We start from the raw sequence: 23,922 nt of genomic DNA, 5'->3' as shown, positions 1-23,922 counted from the left end.
GAAGCATCATTCTGCAAATGTGTGACCCATCAGCAGAGGGAAAACTGCCCGATTAACTTCTCTGGAGAATTTCTTCCTTCTTATTTGCAATAATAAAACAGTTGAGGTGAGGTCACATGCTATTTATAGCCATCTCACCACTCCTTGCTCCTACTTGCCTGGGCAGTAAGCTCTGCACAGACACAATGAGATTAATCCTTCATGACACTGAACCTTTTATTTCCCTTGTTGTGCTTGCAGGCTCCAGAGCCTCCTTCCTCTGCAGAGCCCAGTGCACTAAGCCTTCAATACAACACAGCAGCACTGGAGCTGTGGAAAAGTTTAGAAAAACATTATCTGTTCAGCAAACAAGGGATTGTCTGCGAGGTTGGAGACTTTGTTTTCTAGGTCAGCTGAATGGTTTGAAATTTTTCATCACAAGCTCCATGCCAAGCTCATGCACTCTCCAATTAACTGAGGTTATGTGCAGGTAGGGTGCAGTCCTGGCATGGCAAGAAATGTTGAGGGATCTGACATATTTTCCAGTGAATAAACCTTACTTCTGTTCCCCTCAAAAAAAAAGTTTTAAATGCAACTATATTTTATGTGATGAAGAAACCTTAATGTAGAAGCAAATTGGATTAGGACAGTCTGACACAGAATGCTTGGCAGCTGCCAATATCTGATATTAAGTTCAATGCAGTGGGAACTCACTATGAAAAACAGTCTGAGGTTATATCATACCTGTGACCACTTTTCTCAGGCAGTCAGAGTAGGTATGGCTTTGGCTACATTCTCTCTAAAATCCTCTGACTTCCACACCTCTTTATCCTTGTTTTTGCCCTGAAAAGCTCAGGGTGAGCTGGGAGCAGCTGAATACCTGCAGTTACTCTGGCTGCAGCTGCTTCCCCCCATAAGCTGCAGTGTGTCAGTGTTCAGCACGGGCAGAGTGGTGGTGGGAGGGCAGCCCTGGCTGCATCAACCACTCTACAGCTGCGCAGTGCTTGTCTCACAGATCTCTTCCTTATCCCCACTGCCAGGGTCCAGAGAGCAGACTTAAGAGACTGCAGGTTTTGGGTCCTGGTAGCTGGAGCCTTGGTGCTGCTCTGGGGTTTTTCCCCTAGGGAAGGAGCAGGAGTCTGTGCCAGCTGGATGAGCATCTGCCACGAGAGGGGCTTTGGTCAGAATTCCTTTGTCTGCAGGTAGTGAAGGCAGGTGTGAATTCAGAACATGGGGCTGAGGCAGTCTGAGGTGTTTGGGGCAGGTGTGAGTGGTGAGGAGAATCCTCTGTGATTCTCTTTGGGGGACCCAGCAGCCAAAGTGGGGTAAAATCAAGCAGCAAGTTAGACATGTTTCAGTGAGACAGCTTGTTTCTTCAGCCCAGCAGGTCGGTGACTGTGGTACAAATCAGGTTGCTCAGCATGTAGTTTGCTGGCTTCAACATATCTTGGGAAGTACCAGAATGACAATGAATAGTAAAGGTCTGTTAGTGTTGTTATGTGTCACTGTGCAGCCCCTGAAGGCCCCATAAAGGATTTTCTCAATGGTTATCAGTGAGAATTGGGTTCAGCTGTCTAATGATGATCAAGGTGCTCACTCAAGGTCCTCTCTCCAGCCTGTGTTTGTTCCTGCACAATGTTCCAGTTACAGCAGCCTGGCTAGTCCAAGCCACCTCTGCAGGCTGGCAGCCACAATCCCACTGAAGCCCAGCCCAGCACTGTCCCAGATTTGCAGTTTGACCATTCGCAGTTTGCTGAAATTCTTTTATCTGAGGTTCTACTGCTTAAAATACTTTTTTCCTATTTTTCTGTGAAATGAACCGCTCCTAAATCACATTGAGGGAAACAAACATCTTCCAGCATCAGAACCCAGCAGTGCCTACGTGTTGTGTTTTCCCCTTCTGGGCTCTAGGTGTTGGCACGTTAAGGTCAAAATGGGCAGGGCAGGGTGTTCCCAGGGCTCTCTCAGTGCTGATGCTCTGATTTCTTGTGTCTTTTTTGGGTTTGGTGCAAAGCTGCAGCAGCGGTCCAGCGATCTCATTCCAGTGGGGTGAGCAAGCAGACCTTAGAGCACATACTGAGGTTGTGAGTCTCTATTTGTCATTTTTTCCTTGCTGATTTTCATTCAGCAGTTGTTGTGCAAAGATCAAAATCTCCTTGTGTTACGTGCTTGCACATGCTTATAGCCCCCAAGTTGCTTGCCATCCAAATAAACAAAATTACTACGCTGTGGGAGAAATGCTATTACTTTTAATGTTATTAGTTAAAAACAATGGAAAATCAGGCACAAAGAAAGCAAAATTATTTTTTTCCAATGGCTGCACAGTGAGATTGTGACAGGGCCAGGAACTGAGTCCAGGTGTCCTGAGTCCCAGCCCAGACCTTTAAGCACCAAAATATCCTGCTTCTTGTGAATTCAGAGTGTTTTGGCAAAAGTTTCCCCAGTGTTTCATAACTAATGTCAGAGCTAGACTCTGAACGTGTCTTACCAGTTAGGAATTTTGCTTTTATATACACTCACCCACTTAAAAACTCCCCCAAACTTAGCAGCTGTTGGCTTCTTTGTGTTACTTGAATGTTTCTAAGGCAAAGATGGAACATGATAAATTGAAAAGCATTGAGTTGAAATGTTCTGCTTTGAGTCCACTTAGCAAACTCCAAAGGTCATGTCTGCTGTGTAGAGCCAGCAGGACTAGACACAGTGTGAACCTGGTTTGAAAGGGATTTTCACTTGTCTACAAGTCAGACTCATTCTATTTCACAGGAGTGGATATTATCCAGGAGAACTAAGCCCATCCTGGGGTCTCTGACAGTTTTTGACAGCTTCCTGAAAAGGATCTAGAGCTAAGGGGAAAAAGAACATCCCACAGCAGACCATTGCAGGTTGTGTCTTGAGGGACCACCTCCCCTTCTGAGAGGTCTTTGGCCCCTTTTAAATCTGCACAGGCAGGGTGCTGTTTGTGAATAGAAATCTGTGGTGTGGAAGAATGCAGTTCCCCCAGGCAGCTCAAACAGTGGCTTCTTAGCAGTGATGTGGATCAGGTCAGCAGCTCACGTCTCCAACAAACCTTTTATTCCATCTTGACTGTCTCTGACTACCAGCTGCAGTGGCATTCCCACAGACACTCAGCAGGACCTGAAAATTCCCTTTGTGGGGTGCTCTGGTCAGTCCTTTCTCCCACATCCAATGGTGTCCAGCTGCAATGAACTTTTCCAGAGTGGGATTATGTTGAAATGGTCTATTTCAAAATGGAATGTATGTTTCTGAATAGGAATGTCTCTTTCAAAAAAAAACCAACAAAAACTTTAGAACTTCTACTCTGAAGGGGTTTTGTTTTTTTATGTGCTGTTCCAGTTAAAAATTTCTTATAGTCATTTTTCATGCCTGCTGGAAAGCCAAGGGATTATTATGGAGAGTGATGTCCTTTGGAAAACTCCAAATGAAAGACTGGAATAGATGTTGTTTTTGCAGTAAAATCTGGCTTCCCTGCACATGTTGTCAGTACAGAGATAATCCTTAAAAACTTCTGAAGTTTACACAAGGCAAATTTTTTGCATTTCTGTGGGCACTGCAGCACAGCTGTGCTCTGGTGTGCAGACCTGGGCTGCTGTGGCTTTCACCTTCCTTTTGGGGATATTCCTGTGGCTTCCTGGGCTAGCTCTGCCCTGGACCTGCCTGCCCTGCTGCAGGATGACAGGATGTGAAGCTCCTGCTGATGTATCCCAGGGACCTGAGTGCAGCTTGCTGGTGCTCAGTGGTGTTGGCTTTCTTTCAGAAGCAAGTGTTTTAGTGACTTCTCTCTTGTTAGCCCATGCAGAGGTTTCACCTGAACATCTGTTCTGCTCCTGATGCTCCCAGCAGCTGTCATGGCTGTGTTTAGCACTAACAGTTCTGTTTGTTTATGAGGCTTTCTCCAGGGTGAAACTGATGTCTGGTCTCAGTTCTAAATCTCTAAACCCAGAATAACTTGGTATATCAAAATAAACCTCTCTTTATACCTCTGCCACCATCAGCAGAGTCTGGCCTTTTGCAGCTATACACAGCTGAGCTTAATGAATGGTCCTCAGTCCCCATCTCCAAGCAGAAGCCTTCAGCCTGGACAGAGCTCAGCCTCCAAGGCTTGCAGAGAGAGCAGTCTTTGCAGCTGCTTTTCCCTCCTCTCTCCATTTCATATTTCATGAGAGCACTTTACACCTGGGACTTTGCAGGGGGTTGGGGTAGCTGAGTTAAGAGGATGTGCTGTTGGGAAGCAGGCTGGATCCCATCACCAACAGATCATATTGCAGTGACTTGTCTGCCTCTCAGACTTACATGGGGCTTTCCTCACAATTCAGCATTTTTCTTTAGCCTCTGCATTCATGTTTCCTTTGTTATTCCATCATTGCCCAATCCAGTGGTATCAAAAGGATGTCAGAGGATGCAGCATGAACTGTTATGTTCACCTTCCTACATCACCAATCTCATTTGGTCTTTCTCACCTTGTTACAGCTGAACAAGCTGGAGGAGGCAGCAAATGCAGCTCACACCTTCTTCATGGCAAACCCTGAGCACATGGAGATACAGCAGGACCTGGAGAACTACAGGACCACGTCAGGGAAGGTCAGCTTGGTTGACCAGGAGGCCAGGCAGCACATGGTGAGTCTGAGCTGAAGAGGTGCCCACCTTAAGTATCAGGAAGTCTGGAAAGGAGGAATGAGGAGGCCAAGAGAGATAAATCTATGAGTGGGGAAATTCTTACCAATAGAGAAAAACAAACTCTCCCTTTCAGCATTTTCACTTAAGGGAAGCCTGCTCCTACCTTCTCTAGGCACTCTGCTCTTTGTTTGATTGCTACATCCCCAGCCTGGCCCCTCTATTCTGAGAACTCTGGAGTCATCCTTGGCTGTGAGCAAACACCAGCAGACAGCTTTGATGGAAGCCTCTGTGACAGATCTCAGCTCCTGTGTGTTTCCTCTGTGACAGATCTCAGCTCCTGTGTGTTTCCTCCATGACAGATCTCAGCTCCTGCATGTTTCTTCTGACCTGAATTCCCCCACCTGGGCAGGGTTCTTGCACATGGGTGGCTGTGCTCGTGAGGGTGCAGAGTGGCAGACAAGAGAGTGTCAGCTGTCTTCACCTCCCCAAAGCAAAAGCCCAAGGGCCACCACCAGCTTCCCAATTTTATAGGACTAAAGGGAGCAGGAGTGGCTGTTGGATGTAATCAATGGAGGTGCTCATTAGGGGCCATTATAAAAAAGATCATCCTAGGTCAGGTCTAATCTGTTCCCTTGGCACTCAGTGTCGTTGTTTGGTGGGAAGGTAAAAAAAAAACAAAAAAGGATTTTTTTTTATATAATGAATAATCTAGGAGTGGCACTGAGGATTCACTAAGTATGGAGAAGAGTATTTATGTAGGTTTATTAGGTTCTACTGGTCCAGAAGTCCATTGATGGCTTAAACATGGTTTGGTGCAGGCAGTTGTATCTGATAGATGGGAGATTGTCCTGTCCCTGCCCCTTGTGCCTTTTTTTGAGAAGCACCTGCAGGTGGCAAGGGCAGGATGCTCCAGGCAGTGCAGCCTGCTCATGGTCTGTGTTCTGCCTGCTTTGCAGGAGGACTACAGTGCAGGGGTGAGGCACTATGACAAGGAGGAGTATGAGCTGGCCATCGAGCTCCTGGAGCGTGCCTTGCAAGGATACTACTCTGAGGATGAGGACTGCCAGCTCATGTGCGAGGGGCCACAGAAATTTGAGGAGCACGAGTACCTGGATTACAAGGCTGGTCTCTACGAAGCTATTGCAGGTGAGATCTCTTTGCAGTTTTAGACTTCTCACCCTTGGCCCTGAAATGTTTTTCATTATTGAGTTTGGCCTTTGGCTGGATTTGTTGGAGTGTCTTCTCTTCCATCCCTGCTGCTGGTGAGTAATGCTGCAAGAGGCATCTGGAAGCCCAGAAAGTGCAAACTCAGAGGACAGTGAACTAGAACATCTTGTTTTGGTCCTGAATAGAAGCTGGGCTGGAAGAATTGCATTTCCAGATGTGTGGAACATTTGCAGCTTTACATTAGAGTTGGGAGTTCAGGTGCTTTATCATAGACTGCTTCTCTTTCCCCTGCACACAGTCTCACACACCTCCCTGGAATCTAGACATGGCTGGCCTTTGTTTATGTTTTCTGTTTCTGAGAGCACACACAGAGAGCAGCAGAGCTCTCTTGGCCATGCTCCAAGTGGCCAGGAATGTTGCCAGAAAAGCTCGTAACATGGATTTTCTCCCCATCCAAAAGGATGGATTTGTCATTAGTGGAGGCCCACCTAATTATGATCTTGACTGAAGTCTCTGGAGAGAACTGAATGTTGCTGTGTAATCTTCAGATTTGCATGTGTGGCTCTGAGCCAGAGAGGATTAAAACAGTTCATTGTCAGTAGAAATGAGATTACATTTAATTAGTCGTAAGGGAAGGAAGAGCAATAAATTAAGGTTTGTTTGGTGACAGAAATCTTATTTATCTGCTTAAGGTCTTGGAGTTGCATCAAGCCCTGAAATCTTGCTGCTTGTATGGAAAATACTTCACTCAGATGCAGACTGCTCTTTGGGTTTGCATAATTCTGTTTGTGTCGAGACAGGAAATCTAATTGAAAGAACCACGAGGAGAAACCACCAGAATACTGGATGGGAAGCTGCCCTGGTGGGGTTTGTTTACCCATGCAAAAAATAGAAGTGTTGGAAGGGCTGATTGGCACCAGTGTGGCTGCCAGCTGATCAGGCCTGCTTTTAGAGCCTTGACCAGGACACCAGGGGCCATATCAAGAGAGCTTCAGTGGCAAAGCAAACCCAGGTGTGCCTGGCATAACAACCCCAAACCCAGGAGCATTCAGGCACCCCAGGAAGGGAAATAAGATCTGTGATGCAACTGCTTTCCTGTAGGAAACTAGGTGGTTCCTTCCAGGACAGCATAATCCAAAGTTCACCCCTGGTCCAAGGCATCAGGCCCAGATGTTTCAGCAGGGAGTGGGAACACGTGATATACCAAGAAAAGAGAGTTTAAATCTCTTCAAAACTCATTTCTGTTTTCAATCCCAAACTGATCTGCTGTGCTGCTGCTTGGGGTTGAAACACTCTCACCTTTTCCCCCCAGGGACAGATATATTTCAGTGAGCTGATTCCAGTCTATAAGGCCTATTCCTAGGGCACTTTGACAGGACCAAAGAATAAGCAGTGCTTCTCAGTGCTGGATTGAATATTTCAGATCTAGGATGCTTAAAAAGGTTTAAATTACACAAATATGATTTATGTCCTTTCACTTCTTGCTTTTCTTAATGTAATAACCCTGGATGTACATGGTAAGTCAGATAACTGCTCAGAATACCTGTCAAGAGCACATAGGCACTGTTCTGAGTTTCCACTTGATTTCATTGCAAATTCCTGAGGCGGTTTTTATGGCAGCTCTAAGAAATGCTTTGGTAGCTGAGCACATGGTTATTTTCAAGCCTGTTTGTTCCTTAAGGTTTTTAATGGTGTGCAGAGACAGAGCAAGCAGATTCATAAGTACATTGCAGCAAAGGCTCCAAAATGGAATCAGATGTCAGTGTTGCCTTTGAAATTGTACAGCTGGTACAATGCCCATACTGTGGGCTCCCACCAATTAAGAGACTTTGTTAATGGCAAATGTTTACCATGTGATTCCCTGGGAGATACCTGATCTTTGAGAAGCAGCAAGCATTTCTGCTGCCCAGATTTGCACCTCAAACCTTTTGGACTGGCTGTGCTGGGAATCTGCACCAGCCCCCCTTAGCCAAACCTCCCCGTGCCCTCAGGAGCTTTCTTGCTGCAGGAAAGGAGAGGATTGCAGATGAGCTAAAGGAAGGGAGCCTGGAGCTGGATTTCATGTGGCAGCACGTGGCCACCTTGTCCTCACCTCTCTGCTTGCTCTGTGGGTGTGTTTTTGGGTTGAAGTGTCACCTGCCACCTGCAGTCCCTGCATGCCCCAGCTTCCCTGGGCAGAAGCAGCAGCTCCTGCCACTCACAAGAGATGCTCAAGCTCCCTCTGCAGTTGACAGGAGGAGGAAGGTGTTTCTCAATGGGGGCAAAAATGGAGCTGCAAAAATGGAGCTGCAGCTCTGTCAGATTGGCTTTTGGGAGGAACCTGAGCTCTTTCCCTTGGTGCACACTCACCTGCTAGGGCAAAGTGGTGAGTTGCACATACCTCAGCTCAGGAGTTTTAACCTCTGTCTGTCCCTGTCTCAGCACCATTACCATCATCAACGCAGGGGCACCAGATGTGGAGGTTTTTTGGACCTCTAGTGCTTTACAGCCACTAAACTTTGGAGCTTTTAGGCTTTTACTTCGTTGGGTAATTTTTTAAATAAGCAAAGCAGCTAATAGTTAAAAGGTTTTTTATTACAAAGCACATTAGTTTTAACAGTACACAGACAAGCAATGGCAAAAAGAAATGGCAAAGCAGCTAGCAATAAGCAAGTGGCTAAAAGCAACACCTTTTTTTAATGCATAGTTTTATATAGGATTTTTTTAACAAGCTAAGACACAAACTTGGACTACTACTTTTTAACTTATTAGAATTTTAGGTTTTCAGCACACTAGGTTACATATAGAACTATGCGTACACTTTATTTTGTTTTATTTGAAAAATGTAAGCAATATTTTTACTATAGCTTTATTATGTTTAAGCACTGTTTACAACTGTGGGCTTGGAGCTTTTAGTGAAGATATTAGTATGTTTTAACTTTTACTAGAACACTTACTGCTACTGTGGCATTTGAAACCTTTTACTTACTAAAAACATTAGAACTCACTCTGAAATGAATGGCTTACTTTTACTTAAATGTCTACTTTATGTGTGAGTGGCTTAATATGCTTTAAGTTATCCAAAGGCTTTAATTCAATATCTGTGCTCTGGAGAGACCCCTGACTCACTGGCTCCAACACCAGCTCAGCCTCTTGTTGCCTTTAGGAGCTGGAACAGAGATCACACAGGGTTAGGAGAAATAAAATGGGTATTTATTGAAAGGCCTTCCAAGGCCACACCCTGGCAGCAACAGTGCCCTGCCCGAGTGGCTCCAAGGTGGAAGGAAAGGAGGGCTTGGCCACATGATTTCACATTTTTATAGACTTCAGTCTATTTACATACAGGAGTCCACCATCCAATTAATAGTCTCCAATCATAAGGTGTCATCCTCCTCTTCTCCTGGCTGGCCTGCCCTCCTCTTCTCACGTTATTTACACTTAGGACTTGCAATCTGAAGAAGCTGTCCTGGAGCCCATAGCTGGTATCGGGCTGTTTCGCCTTTATCACAGCGGCAAGCACACCCAAGCAGCACAGGAGACTCGGCTCTAAGGCATCACCCCTGTTTGTTTTCCCGGCAGATCACTACCTGCAGGTGCTGGCCTGCAAGCACGACTGCGTGCGGGAGCTGGCCACGCGCGCGGGGCGCATCTCGCCCGTCGACAACTTCCTGCCCCTGCACTACGACCACCTGCAGTTCGCCTACTACAGAGGTAACGGCCCCTGGCTCTCCTCGCAGCGCCTGCGGGCTGCTGGCCGCTTGGCACAGCCCTCATTGCTCCCTGTGGCAGCGAGGCTGTTTCCCCCCTGTCCACGCCACAGTGATGCACAGGCACGGTGTGAAAGAGAAGCAGAGGATGTTGGAAATTGTCTCTTCAAAAGTCAGGTTGACTCAAGTACAGTTAAGTAGTTTCATGAAGGTGTTTCAGATCATCGGTCAGGTTTTAAAAGCCCAACCTGTAGCTTAAACATTACTATTCTTTTAATAAATCATGCTTTTCATGGGTCCTTTCATTTGCATTTTGATATCCGTATCATTTGCATTTTTTAAATCCTTGGGATTTATATGTTTCACGTTTTCTGAAATGAGCAGATACACTTTCTAAATTAATATATAACAGATATATGAGTTAGCTTAAGCTTATCCCAAGATGCCAATTTTTGCCAATTATCAAATATTTTAAGATTCACAGTAAAGTTGCAGGAGTTGGCAGTATGGCAAAATGACAATGCTAAAAAATAATGCCAGTTGTGTGGTTCTGTGTGCTATTTTATTATGTTCTGTTACATAAAAGAAAATAGAAATCTGCAGAAATCTGCTGTCTCAGGCTTTTGCTAGTAACTCTTTACTGAAAAGGGTAGACTGTGGAAGGGTCAAAATTTCTATTCAAACATAAAGATTCTTCATTCATCAACACAATGAGAAGAAAGCAGGAGGAGTCAGTCAGTTCATGTGTGGTGTACAGGCTTCTTTATTCCTCTGCTCAGTGAGAGGTTTGCTGTGGTGGGTAAAACTCCCTGGGCCCAGAGAGATGCTGCACAGATGAGAAGCAGTTTGATGCTGGACAGTATCCACATTCTGCCCATCCAGCTGGATCAATTTGGATAGCATCTGGTCTGTGCATGATGGCAGAAGAGTCTTGTCTCTGTGCCTCAGTTTCCTTGCTGTGGAGTGGTTAAGACCAAGTGGCATCAAAAGAGCCCTGTGAAGTGCTGGGCTGCCACTTCAGCTGATGGGGAGCTCAGGCTGTGCCTCCCTCCCTGCAGAGTCCACTCCTGGGCTCTGTGGAGCCCCCTGTGCCCCCCTGACCCTGTTGTGTTTCCCCCCAGTTGGTGACTATGCAAAAGCCCTGGAGTGTGCCAAGTCCTACCTGCTCTTCCACCCGGACGATGAGGATGTCCTGGAGAATGCAGGTTATTACGAGGGTCTCTTGGAAGGTACAGTGGATCCAGCCACCATCAAACCCAGAAAGGTGAGAGTGAGTCACACCTGAGAGCTCTTGCTGGGAGGCTTTAACAAAAGAATCTGCTGGAAATGAAAGCAGCTTGGCAGCTTTCCCCCAGTGGGACCACTTTGAAAAGAGAAGCAGAAGTGCTGGGCTCGCTGGTGAGGCTGAGGTGATGATTTTCAGGGTGCAAGTTCAGAGTCATTGGTGTGGGGGAGAAGGATCTGATTTAAATGGAGGGTTCAGCCTAGTAAAGCCTGAGCAAGGGCAGGGAGGGCAGTACCAACAGTGTAAACCCTCCTGTTGCCCAGTGCTCCAGCTAACACGTGGAGGAGGAATGCAGTGAAACACCAAGCAAAGGGCAGCATCTCTTCAGAGAGGGCTGAGAAATATTTTCCCAGGGGAGGCTGGGATCTCAGCATTACTCTCAAGTCTCTTAGCTTGGAGTTCAGGGCTCAGCCTGTTCTGCAGGGAGTAGCTCTGCTATCACAGGGTTAGGCTGGGGTCAAATAACCAAACAGTGTGTGTTCCATGACCCAGCAGGACAGGCTTCCTCTCCAGTCTGGGCAGCCTTTATCTGTGGCCCTGGGGCTGCCTTCCTCACCATAGAGAAGTTCCTCCCATCCCACCCCAGCTCTGCTCATTCCCCTTGTGAGGGTTGGCAGGAACTGGTGTTTCCATTCCTTTGGGAATTCCTTGACTTCCAGGCAAATCAAGGGGAATTTGGTAAAGTACTAAAAAATAAAAGCAAAATGATAAAAGGGAAAACAAAAAAAATTGTTTTCCCTCACAAAATGAACCTAAGAAAAAAAACTCCTGAAGTTGACAAAAACATTTAATTATTTACAGTGTTTTGAAGTTTTCTGTAAAAAATGAATATACTTTTGCTTTGCACGATAGTTTTCTAGGAGAAATACCAGTGTTTTGTTTACAGATTTTTCATTCAAAATGAAGCCCTCTGATGGACAATTTCCAGCTGGCTGTGCTTTGTGGCCCCCATCCAAGCACTGTGAGTGCATCCCAGGGCCAGGCCTTGGGCTCCATGCAGGGAACTGAGGCACAGCCCAGCCAGGGTCCCTGCCCCACCAGCCCCATTCTGCAGCTGGGGTTTCTCTGGCCAGCTTTTTGCCCAAATATTTTGAGGCTCTCCAAGGTGCTCAGGAGTTTCTGCCAGCTGTGGACATGTGTTTTGGGGACTGAGGCTTCCTAAATGAGTTGCTGAACACCTTTTGTCACGTACTGAGTGGCTCAGCCTCGTGCCTGGGGTTGCTCCAAGCATCCCTCACCCCACAGCAGCGTGCAGCACTGCATGAAAACCAACGCCCTCTGAAGCAGAGTGCAGTGCCACTGCCTTGCAGAAGCTGGCCATGTGCAGCTGCTGGTGTTTTTCTTGTCTTTGCAGGAAGCCAGGACGCTGCTGCGGCGCCACAAGCTGGAGTCCCACCTGCTGCAGGTGGCGGCGGCCGGGCTGGGATATTCCTACACGGAGCCGGTAACAGCCCGGGCTGTGCCCAGCAGCCTGGGGAGCACAGCCCCAGGACAGCACCCCTGGGGATCACAGCCCCAGGACAGCACCTCTGGGGATCACAGCCCCAGGACAGCACCCCTGGGGCTCACAGCCCCAGGACAGCCCCTCTGGGGATCACAGCCCCAGGACAGCACCCCTGGGGATCACAGCCCCAGGACAGCACCCCTGGGGCTCACAGCCCCAGGACAGCCCCTCTGGGGAGCACAGCCCCAGGACAGCCCCTCTGGGGGATCACAGCCCCAGGACAGCCCCTCTGGGGGATCACAGCCCCAGGACAGCCCCTCTGGGCTCACAGCCCCAGGACAGCCCCTCTGGGGATCACAGCCCCAGGACAGCCCCTCTGGGGATCACAGCCCCAGGACAGCACCCCTGGGGGATCACAGCCCCAGGACAGACCCTCTGAGGATCACAGCCCCCTCCTGCCCCTCTCCTATAAACCCAGTCCTGTGTAGGTGACTCAGGAGTTGGGTCTTGGCCTGGTTTGCTCCCTACAGGAAAACAGTGATGGCAAGGTGTTCCTGGGGTGAAGGAGAGGCACATACAGCCTCGTGCAGCTCTCTTGCTGTGATGTGAGGGTCTCATTCACTGCCATGGTGATGGGGTGAGACAGAGATGCCTGGGCAAGCTGGGCTTCCTGGTACTCGCACTGTGCCAGTTTGGGTTCACATGTTCAATCTGGTGACCTCAGGCCATTGCCCAAAGTTACGTGGGATGGAGGCAGAGAGGCTGGCTGATGTTCCTGGGAGTCAGGCAGAGCAGGGGATGCCCTGGCTTTGGCTGGAGCATTAAGTGAAGAAGTTTGTGCTCTGTTTTCCCACAGAACTACTGGAACAGGTACGGCGCCCGCCAGGACGAGCACAGGTGAGCCACAGTCGCCCCAGCTGAGCTGCAGCCTCACCATTCCCCACCACCCCTGGCATCCAGGGGATGTGCTCGTGCTGGGGACCAGCCTGCCACTCAGGGGAACTGCCCACCCACCACACCACCAAGGTTCAGTTAGGGCCCTTTGCCCCTTACCATTGCAAACATTCCCACAAGAGCCTTATTTTATTTTAGCTGGGTGCCTCAAAACCAGCAATGGTCTAAGAGGGAGCTTGATGGATGAGGCAAGTAAGTGGTGCTGGTCAGATTTATTGGTGTCTGTGCTTTGTTGGTGGAAACTGTTGCTCCCATTACCAGAAAAGCAATGTTTTCCACAGGGCAGGGTGAGAGGTTCATCTTGCATGGTTGTGACATTTGTACAAAGTACTGATTTGCTTGGGGTTTCTGTGTATTAGTTTCCAAAGGGTGCGAAAGTGCAAGTCCAAGAACTTGTGGCCAAGGTCATGATGTTCCTGTTCTCTCTTGCCCCTCAGTGTCCCATCAGGTGTCAGCAGTGAAGCAGAGGAGGGGCCCCGGCTGTCCCTGGCCAAGAAACCCATGCCAAAGCCAGATCGAGAGCTGAAGGAGGGTAAGGCTGACAAAGGTGTTTCAGCAAAACCAGGGGATTCTTTTTCTTCCTGTTGCTAGAGACTGCAGGCTGCAAAGGCTGGGCACTGAGCAATGAGGGCCACTCCTTTTTAAGGGAGTTCAAGTTTTGTTGAAGAGACAGAGAAGTTTTCAGTGCTGCCACAGCATTTGTGGGTCTGTGGATCCCAGGGCACTGCTCTGCCCTTGGGCTTGTTTTTCCCACCTGCTGAGCTACTCAGTACAGAGCCCTGGGATGTGGAGCTGGGTGTTCCTTACCATGGGGAGAGTGACAAACGGTAGTCTTTCCTGCAGGTGCTTTTAAGATCAGCGTGTTCCCTGCTGTCCAGGCTGCAGAAGGATGGGTGCTGGAAGCAGTCTGTCCTGGTGCTTTCCTAAATGTGCTGGGTCACACCATACTAGCAGCCACCTCTCTTTGCAGACCAAGCTTACAATTTCATGTCTTAGCTCACATGAAGTCACTTGTTTATAAGCCTGTCAGCAGACATTTCAACTGATTTCAGCACATTTTCAGCAACCACAGAAAATACCATCACATCATCTACTAAAGACAGGATTTTTTCCCTTAACAATTTTGAAAAACAATATTTTAGCCAAGCACCAAAGCAGAGTCCTTGCTGCAAAACAACAGGGTCTCAAGCCAGGAGGTGTCTTGTGTCTCTACTGAGCCAGCCCCACAGCAGCAGGCAATTAAACCTCCCTGTAATGCAATGGGTGGTAGCACTTCTGGGGGAATTTCACAGCTTTCCCCAGCCCAAGTTGTGTCCAGCTGCTCAATGTTGTGTTTAGAGTGTTGTTATCCCTTCTCTAGCTGTACATAAAATAGCCACATACCACAGGAAGATACCAAAGATCTTGCTTAAGCCAGAAGCTGGTTGAATTATATTTGTTGGCCTGTTTGCTGTTTATAACCAAGTAATTTCAGAATCCTTCTTTGTTTTTATTTCTTTCTATGCTCTTATTCTGGTTTGCTTGCAGAATGTTTTTGTTTACGAAGAAAACTGAAACCATCAAAAAGAAAATGGGATTTTTGTCCATCCAGCTGCTGCCTTTCTCTGTTGTGTTTTTTCCTTTCTGTCTTTTTACTTAGAAAAAGGCTGAAGGAGAAAAGCCTATTTCAATTTTGTACTCTTCTGTACTTGTACCTTTCCCCCCTTCCTCCTTTCTGCCAATTCTTTCACTCCCAAAAATCCAAAGAATTCCTCAGTTTCTTTGGGGTGTTTTTCACAGAGCACAGACACAGGAAACAGGTTTGTCTCTCTGTTGGTGCTTAGAGCAGGCAGAGGCAAGGAAAGCAGGTGGGAGCCCACTGTCAGTGTGGGACAAGGATTCAGTGTCCATGGCACAGAGTTCCCTAGGAGGAACAAGAAGAAATATTGGAAGTGTTGAGTGATGCCTTCCACGTTCACCCCTCATGTGCCTGTGGCTGGGGAAGAACAAATCTGAGCTGGAAAACTCAGCCCTGTGTTGGAGCCTGCCAGGAGTTTGGATTTGAGAATTCTGATTCTGGTCCAGCTGCATTTGCAATAAGTGTGGTTATCAAGCAACAAAATCTGCACAGTGAACACCAGAAACATCCCATCTTCTCCATTCCAAGAAACCTAACTCTTCAGAAATGAAGCTGTGGGCTAATGACAGGGCTCTGTGGGGTTTATGTGTCCTCCATAGGCCAAGGAGACCTGCCAAGAACACAGTTTTGGCTCAACAGACAGGAAAAGTAAAAGTTAAAAAGCATTGTCATAGAGAAGTTTCCTTGAGCCACATGGTGAGAGGAACTCTGCAGCTCTGTTTCCTCTATTTCATTGCCTGTCTGTGACAACAAATAATTTTCTTCACAATTTAGATGTATTTCATCTTTCTCCTGGAGAAATGTCTGGTTTAGGCTTTTATTGTTGCCATTCCTTTCCTTTTCTTTGTTCAAGGAGATGCATGGAAGAAGTTTCCAAAGATGGTGGTTTAGGGGCCTTGCTCTGGTTTTTTGATCAGTCAGATTTGCTGGGGATGTTTTGAAATCTCTCGTAAAAAGCTTGCAGGCAGAGGGATGCAGCTGGATATGGGGATGGCAGGGACAGCCATGGCAGCTCCTGTGCCTCAGTGGAGGAGGATTATCCTCTGGCTCACCCACTCCCTGCCCTCCTTCTTGCAGGACAGCAGTGCTTGCTGCAAGCTCAGCACCATGGGAGCTCTTCTCTGTGTATAGAAGACAGAAAACACTGATGACAGCTGCACAGAGTGGCTTTGCCTGCCAAGCCAGCAGCATCCACACAGCACAAATGCAATGGGAACCTGCACTGGTGTTGACAGCTGGGCTGGAGAGCCAAGTTAGCCACTGTCCCTGTGTCTCCCTGTGTCCCTCTGGGGTTTGGTGTTTCCAGGCTGTGGTCCCTGCATTTGCAAGGCAGCTTTTGAGAAGGTAGAAGATGCTGATGCTCCTGCAGCACATTGATTTCATCTCCTTGTGTTCCCATTGCTTCTGTTTTCTTTTGTTAGTGATGGGAGGCCAAGCTCTGCTCTCTGCTGTGGAGCTCTTTGCCTGTCAGCACACCTGGGGCACTCAGGCTGGTCTCCAGCCACTGTACAAGACATCAGCAAGGCCAGGGCATGTTCAGCAGGATGGTTTTGTGTCTCTCCTCAGGGGGCCCTCTTCTCTACAGCGATGTGAAGTTTGTCTACAACTCTGAGCAGCTGAATGGCACCCAGAGAGTGCTGCTGGACAACGTCATCTCGGAGGAGCAGTGCCGGGAGCTGCACAGGGTGGCCAGTGTGAGTGGCAGTGCCCTGGGCTGGTGTCACAGCTGGAGTGATCAGCCTCTGGAGAGCTGCTGAGTGTTACAGCTGGTGGCAGGGTGTCTGTGGAGAGCAGGGGGATGCTTGTCCCCAGTGCACACCCTTAACTGCAGCAGGGGACATTGCTGCTCCATCCTGGGCTGTCCTTATGAACATGCTGCAGGACAGAGCCTGTGCAGAAAGGGCTCTTTCCCCATGTAATAACAACCCTAAAGGTTGCTCATCCATCTGAACCTTCTCACTCACCATTAACTGAGCTTGGGAAGGGACTGAGGGCGCCTGAACACCCCCAGTGAGGAGGTGGGTGGTTGATATACAGCATCTGTGTTCACAGAGAGCTGCTGCACCTTTCCACCCCAGCTCACCTGGCCCAGTGAATGCAGCCCTGGGTGATCTGGTGAAGAGGGTGCCATGTACTTCCACTGCAGATCCCTCTCTCCTGACAAACCAGTTCACTCCTCATCTGCACTCATGTCTTCCAGGGGATCATGTTGGCTGGAGATGGTTACAGGGGCAAGACCTCCCCGCACACCCCGAATGAGAGATTCGAAGGAGCCACTGTCCTCAAAGCCCTCAAGGTACAGCTCCCTCCTCGTCCCCTGTCCCACTCCCTCCCAGTCTGCACGTGCCCTGACCCCTCTGTGCCTCTGGCCCAGTATGGCTACGAGGGCCGTGTCCCCCTGCAGAGCGCCCGCCTGTTCTACGACATCAGCGAGAAGGCGCGCAGGATCGTGCAGTCCTACTTCCTGCTCAACTCCACGCTCTACTTCTCCTACACGCACCTGGTGTGCCGCACGGCGCTGAGCGGTGAGCAGGGGCTGCTTCAGCCCGCCTGGGGTGTGAGGAGCTCTGCTCTAGTGTTAAATTGGTGGCCAAGGGCTGGGCAAAGTCAGCGTTCCACTGCAGCAAAAAGGGGGCACTGCTGTCTCCAAAAAAAAATAATTTCTGGTATGTCTCTTGGTTTTCATATCTGCAATTCTTCCTGTTTTCTCCTCCTTTTTTTCTCTTGGCTCATCTTGTCTGTCCCTTCTCCTTTCCAACCCAGCCCCAACTCTTCATTTCACTTTCCTGTAGTCAGGAACAGGCAGAGCTGTGCAGGTCTGAGTCCTCAGATGTTGCCTTTTCTCCTCAGCCATTCCTTTCCCCCCTCTCACCTGTGAACCACCACCACCTGGAGCGGGGTCAGGGTAGTCTCCACCCCATGATGAGACCCTACAGAGCATGGCATTTCCATCTCATCCATCCCTTCTCCTTCCCCCTTCCTCCACATGGTCCTGCCTAGGCCAGCAGGAGCGAAGGAATGATCTGAGCCACCCTATCCATGCTGACAACTGCCTCTTGGACCCCGAGGCCAACGAGTGCTGGAAGGAGCCTCCTGCCTACACCTTTCGGGATTACAGGTAGGGAGGAGGGGCAGGGATCTCCCTAGGGGCTTCTCTCCCTCTGGCTGCCCCCACCATGTGTCAGTGGAGCCATGTGGGGTCTGTCCAGGAGGTGGGGGTCAGCCTTGAGACCTCCCCAGTGCTCCCCTAACTGGGGTTTCCCACTTCCTTCCCCAGTGCCCTCCTGTACATGAACGCAGATTTTGAAGGTGGCGAGTTCATTTTCACCGAGATGGACGCCAAAACTGTGACAGTGAGTTGGTGCTGTGGCCAAGAGCTGTTCCTCAGCAGTCTGTGCTCAGGGCTGTGGGCTTCCCCGGGCAGCCTGGGGCTCCTACCTTGCAAACAACCTGCAGAGGTGCACAGACCACCTGCTCCCTCCCTAGAGGCTGTGCCAAGCAGTAAAGCTGCTGGTTAGGGGTTCTCCCCACCCCAGTGCAGGCAGAGGGATGGCTGGTAGCTGTCCCTGCCTGGAGGAGTGCTGAGCTGCCACCCCATCTCGTGGTCAGACATGCACTGGTGTCTCCACACAGATGCAGTGCCTGATCCAGGTCTCTTGTTCCAGAGTGGGTCACAGTGGTGGACATCAGGCCCTGAGAGGGATGTGGCTCAGGCATGAGCCCTCACCTGTGTTTGGGGCCATTGAGGAAGCTGGGCAGCCACTCTGTGGTTGGACAGAGGTCTGGGCACCATGCTGGGGTCTCTGGGGAAGCTGGAGGGTAGATTGTGTCTACTTTAGTGCTTGAGGGTTGATTTGGTTGGCATCTTTGCTCCTGGAGTCCTGCAGGACTCTTGTGGACTCTGCCAAGAGAAGAAAGAAAGAAAGAAAGAAGTGTTTCACAGCATGCCAGGCTTACCCTGGACCTCTCTGGAGTTATGCCATGGCCCCATTTTGCTCTAGGTGGTCACCTGTAGGCTTTGCAAAGACTCCATGCCATTTTGCCCTTTTTGCACACAGCAGGAGCAAGCTTCACACCTCCACAGGTTCTGCCAGCCGTGCCCAGAGCTGTAGCTGTCCCCCAGAGCAGCTCACCGTGCCCGGGGCAGTGCACAGGGATGCCCAGGGAGTTCCCAAGCCCTGGACCACGGTGAGCCCAGGCACAGGCAGTGTGTGCCTTGCCAGCCCAGCTGTGCTGTCTCCTGCAGGCCTCCATCAAGCCCAAGTGTGGGAGGATGATCAGCTTCTCGTCGGGCGGCGAGAACCCCCACGGGGTGAAGGCTGTCACCAAGGGCCAGCGCTGTGCTGTGGCACTCTGGTTCACCCTGGACCCTCTCTACAGAGAGCTGGTGAGTCCCTCCATCCTGCTGGCAGGGAGTTGGGGCAAGCCCAGCATCCCACAGGAACCAGGACCAGCTTGCTTTCCCCAGTCCCAGCCCATCTGCTTTCCTCCCATTACACCCCCAGCAGCACTCCCATGATACGAGCTGGTGGCCCCAGGACAGGTTTTTCCTGCCAGTGCTGGTCCTGGGCACCCATGGGGCTCTGTGCAGGGCTGGGGTGCTGAGTGGGATGTGGAAGGGCTCTGTGAGGGCTGGGCTGGCCATTTCTGACACCTAGTGGCAGCAGCCTGGTTGATGGGGAGCTCCTCCTGAGCCGTGCACTCAGGGTGCTGTGCTGAGTCCTGCTGCTAAGGCCTCTCAAAGGCATTTCAGCAACTTGAAGTCCATGGCTCTGGGCACCCAAGATCTTTGGAAGATCTGGGCTGTGATGCCTTTCACCAGGCACCCTCACATTCTGTTTTAAACAGCTGCTGTAGCAGCCCCTGCCTCCCTTTGGTAGCAATTCTGGTCTGTAAAAATAAAAGATACAAGACTGAGCAAAATTAACTGCAGGGAGAATGCAAAACCCTCATTCCTTTGCCTTGTGATGGAGATGGGCTGCAAGGTTTGGGGAAAAGCTTATTTTCAGACATGTACTTCAATGTCTGTCAGTTTTTTTGCACTAGCAGAAATTCCTCCAGGCCTGGTGCCTGTGTGGTAGGAGATGAGCCCTGAGCTGGAAATCAACAGCAAGCAGAGGGGACAGGAGGAGAGTGTGCTATGGCTGCTAGTGGAGTGTTAAAAGGGAATTACAGAACATCAGCTCTGCCCCAACCACTGCAGCCCTGCAGGGAGGAGGGAATCAGGTATTGAGGTGGAAAGGGATTGGATTAATTTTGCCCAGCAAATCCCCAGCTGGAGGCCCAGGCTCTCCCCCATCCTCTCACCTACACTGCTGGTTCTGGGGTAAAATCCTTGCTGAGCATCTCCCAGCAGCCTGAGACTGACTGCATTAGCTGGAGCAGGCACTGAAGCTCTGCTGTCACCATTTCTTCCCTTCCCCTCTTGCAGGAGCGAATCCAGGCTGATGAAGTGATTGCAATGTTGGACCAGGAGCATCTAGGACCCAGTGAAATGAACATCAACCCAAAGGATGAGCTATGAACTAGGCCAAAGACTTTTTCTATTAAATATTTATTTAATATTGTTAATCTTATTAGAACCCTTCTATTTTTGTACAGAGATGCTGTATAAATTAACAGGTTAATATGATTGTGGAGTTTCAGGAATGCCTCTTCTGTGTTTAGCACAGCTTTTGCTGGAACCCTCATCCCTGTGCCAGCATCTCCTGGTGGGGCTGACTCTGCTTCCAGAATTCCCTGTTTTTCTCTAGCACTTCTCAGGACTCATTCAGGCCCACTCTACCCCCTTGGAAAACCTATTTTCTTTATTTCTCAACCAAAAATAGCTGCTTCTCTTTAGCATCTGCTGGAGAAAAGTCTCAGGTGTCCTAATGCACCAGTCTTCCTGCTCCTGTTTCCTGCCAGGGGAAACTGGAACACAAAAACTGGAGTTATGACTGTCCCTCACCATTTGAAATATGCCTTTTAGGGGAAAAAAACAAAGGAAAACCCAAGTCCTAGCAAAGTGAGACACCTCTGCAATCATGCAAAGCTGGTGTTTGGGCATTAATTCTGAGCAGAAGCCCCCTCTTCCCATCCAGTCACTGGCTCCAAAGGCTGTAGACAAGGATTGTCCTGTAGAGACCTCCTCAAAAGCTGGTCTTGGGCAAGATAAGGGGAACTCTGTGGAATAAGAAATGCCCAGACTGTCAAGAGGGAACTATTACCACCCAGAAAATGCTGGAAGAGTCATTTCCTGCACCTCCTCCAATGCTGCATCTGCAGAGGAAAAGTCTCTGAGTATTTTAAGCCACCAGTATTGCTTTTTCCTTTGTTATCTCCCTTCCTCATGGATTGTTGAAAAGATTCATCAGGTTGGCTCCCCAAAGAGCTGCCTACAGGTCTCTGCCTTTGAAGAGCCTTCCCTGCTTAAGTGCCTCTTCTGTAAATGCTTAACTGCATCTCCCTTTTCAAAGCCAGAGGAAAAGCTGGGGAGAAGAAGGGGAGGGCAGCTGCTCAGTTTGGAGAGCTGACCCCCATTTCATTGTCCAGTCTGCTGCCTCCAAGGCTTGACTGAATGCTGCACCTTCCATGTGTGCCTGAACTCCATGTGTGTCTGAACTCCATGTGTGTCTGAATTCCATGTGTGTCTGAACTCCATATGTGTCTGAACTCCATGTGTGCCTGAACTCCATGAGTGCCTGAATTCCATGTGTGCCTGAACTCCATGAGTGCCTGAACTCCATGAGTGCCTGAATTCCATGTGTGCCTGAACTCCATGAGTGCCTGAACTCCATGTGTGTCTGAATTCCATGTGTGCCTGAACTCCATGTGTGTCTGAATTCCATGTGTGCCTGAACTCCATGTGTGCCTGAATTCCATGTGTGCCTGAACTCCATGAGTGCCTGAACTCCATGTGTGTCTGAATTCCATGTGTGCCTGAACTCCATGTGTGCCTGAACTCCATGTGTGCCTGAACTCCATGTGTGCCTGAACTCCATGTGTGTCTGAACTCCATGTGTGTCTGAATTCCATGTGTGCCTGAACTCCATGTGTGCCTGAACTCCATGTGTGTCTGAATTCCATGTGTGCCTGAACTCCATGTGTGCCTGAACTCCATGTGTGCCTGAACTCCATGTGTGTCTGAATTCCATGTGTGTCTGAACTCCATGTGTGTCTGAATTCCATGTGTGCCTGAACTCCATGTGTGCCTGAACTCCATGTGTGCCTGAACTCCATGTGTGTCTGAATTCCATGTGTGCCTGAACTCCATGTGTGTCTGAATTCCATGTGTGTCTGTGCTGCCATCCCCTGCATCCAGGTGCATCCTGCAGAGCTGCCCCAGCCCTCCCAGGCTCCCACCTGTTGCTTCCCCTGCCAGGACCTGCAGGGGCTGGCACAGGCCATGGTGTGTTTGTTGCTGTGGTGGCTGGCCAGAGCTGTGTCTAAATCCAGGGAAAATAAACTAAACACATCTGGGCCTGTCTTTGTCTTTCTTCAGTTTTGTCGTTGTCTCTCCTTCAAATATTGGAAGGAGAGACCAGGGAATTTGGGGTCTGCTTCATGATGGTACCTGTGCCTTGGGTTTCCTGCCTTAGCCCTTAGAGCACAGCCCCCTCTCCATGCTGTGTGGGCTCTGTGTGTGTGATTGTGGCTGCCTGTCCATTGCCTTGCTCTGTGCCCAGCTGTGCAGAGCTCCCATACCCTGGCCATGCTCCATGGTTTGGTGGGCAGGAGGGAGTCACAGCCCCTGTGCACTGCTGGGTGTCCATGGCCACGGCCACCTGGGGTGGAACAGCTCTGGAGCTGAGCCATGGAGCAGCCTGGGGGCTCCATCATTTCAGGACCCATTGCAAACATCCCCAAGAAGGGAGAAGGCTCTGGGCTGCCTGGGCCATGCCCTTCACCCTGCTGCTCTGCCAGAGAGACCTGCTGGCAGCCCGGGCCAGCCTGAAGCCGGGAAATGGGCATGCAGTGAGTCAAAGGCACTTCTCCTGTTTGTTTGTCCAGCTCTGCTCTGGCAAAGTCGAGCTCAGAATGGATTTGTATTCCTGCTGCAGCAGCAGAGGTGGGTGCCAAGTGTACTGGCACTCTGTAGCCTCACAGGAGCAAGTCACAGAACTCTCGGGTAGGCACCAAAACACAAAGTAGGATTTTGCATCTGTTGTATGCGAATTTTAACCCTTGGATTTGATATGGGGGCCTGGCATCTGCCACAGCTGTCAGGGTCACATCCAGAGTGCCTGCAGGGCACCTGCATCCCTGCAAAAGGAAAGCTGACAACAGTACTGAATGTATACACTCCTCCTTGGTCAAATATGCCCCAGGGACACCCTGGTGCACTTACACTTTTGTTTCCTCCTACTTTGGTTCACGCTGTCACTCCTCTCCTGACCTGCCAGTCAGGTAATTGCTGCTTCCTAAAGCCCCATCATGAAGAAGCTGCCCAGGGAGGCAGTGCCTGCAGTCACAGCACTGAGCACAGAACTGATGTGCATTTCAGAGCACACTTCATGGCTCCCAGGCCAGCTCCCAGCTCCTCCAGCCAAGGCTTGCCCACCAAAGGGAAGCACAGCTCTCTCAGGTGTTGGCCATCTGTTGTACATTCCCCAGGTCCAGCAGCAGGAGCCTTTTGGAGATGGAGGTGGTTGAACCATGCCTTAGTTCCTGTTCACTCTGCTGTGCCCTCCATAATAATGATAATATATGTAGAATGGGATTAGCAGAGTTGATTTATGGCAGTCAACGAGGAGAAAAACAACCTACCCATAAAGGAAACATAATGGAATTTAGAAGGATTTAAAACAAGAACTGGGGTGGTTCTCTGTGTGTGGATGTGCTTTTGAAAGTGAAGCCTGCATGCTGTTACTCCATGCCAGGGGACCTTTAGTACCAAGGAGATTTGTTTTGCTTTCATGTCCAAGTGGCCCAAGCCAAGCTCACTCACCCCTTGCACAAAGCTGCTGCAGGTTGTGGGGGCACTGGGGCAGCCTGCTCTGTGCCACAGGCAAAGGGAAGTCCATCATATTTCATGAAGTGATGCCTTCATTAAGGACAAGATTGCACTTTGCAGTCAGGGATGCAGCAGCAGTGTGAAGAGCCAGTGGCAGCAAAAGCACCAAGGCTTGGGAGCAGTGGCTAGCAGGAGTCATGACAGCCCAGCAAGGCACCT

At 49.6% G+C, this 23,922-nt stretch overlaps 1 protein-coding gene across 3 annotated transcripts in view; it reads left to right on the top strand.

Annotated features, from left to right (window-relative positions):
- Window positions 1-22,232, top strand: part of P3H2 (prolyl 3-hydroxylase 2) — a 63,530-nt gene extending 41,298 nt beyond the window's left edge. The window contains exons 2-15 of one of the 3 annotated variants that reach the window (XM_056498522.1): window positions 4,468-4,614; window positions 5,571-5,760; window positions 9,340-9,471; window positions 10,589-10,731; window positions 12,107-12,196; window positions 13,053-13,093; window positions 13,588-13,682; window positions 16,335-16,462; window positions 16,969-17,064; window positions 17,173-17,293; window positions 17,769-17,886; window positions 18,046-18,121; window positions 19,015-19,155; window positions 20,200-22,232. In XM_056498522.1, coding sequence (XP_056354497.1) covers window positions 4,468-4,614; window positions 5,571-5,760; window positions 9,340-9,471; window positions 10,589-10,731; window positions 12,107-12,196; window positions 13,053-13,093; window positions 13,588-13,682; window positions 16,335-16,462; window positions 16,969-17,064; window positions 17,173-17,293; window positions 17,769-17,886; window positions 18,046-18,121; window positions 19,015-19,155; window positions 20,200-20,292 — 1,611 coding nt within the window. In that variant the 3' untranslated portion in view covers window positions 20,293-22,232. Of the gene's footprint in view, window positions 1-4,467; window positions 4,615-5,570; window positions 5,761-9,339; window positions 9,472-10,588; window positions 10,732-12,106; window positions 12,197-13,052; window positions 13,094-13,587; window positions 13,683-16,334; window positions 16,463-16,968; window positions 17,065-17,142; window positions 17,294-17,768; window positions 17,887-18,045; window positions 18,122-19,014; window positions 19,156-20,199 lie in introns of those variants that run through there. The other 2 variants (XM_056498521.1, XM_056498523.1) reach the window with 2 other exon arrangements.
- Window positions 22,233-23,922: the final 1,690 nt, after the last annotated feature.

The sequence above is a fragment of the Oenanthe melanoleuca genome, chromosome 9, assembly GCF_029582105.1.
Source record: "Oenanthe melanoleuca isolate GR-GAL-2019-014 chromosome 9, OMel1.0, whole genome shotgun sequence".
In the NCBI taxonomy this organism is placed as follows: domain Eukaryota; kingdom Metazoa; phylum Chordata; class Aves; order Passeriformes; family Muscicapidae; genus Oenanthe; species Oenanthe melanoleuca.
This window is presented reverse-complemented; position numbering and strand designations above follow the sequence as displayed.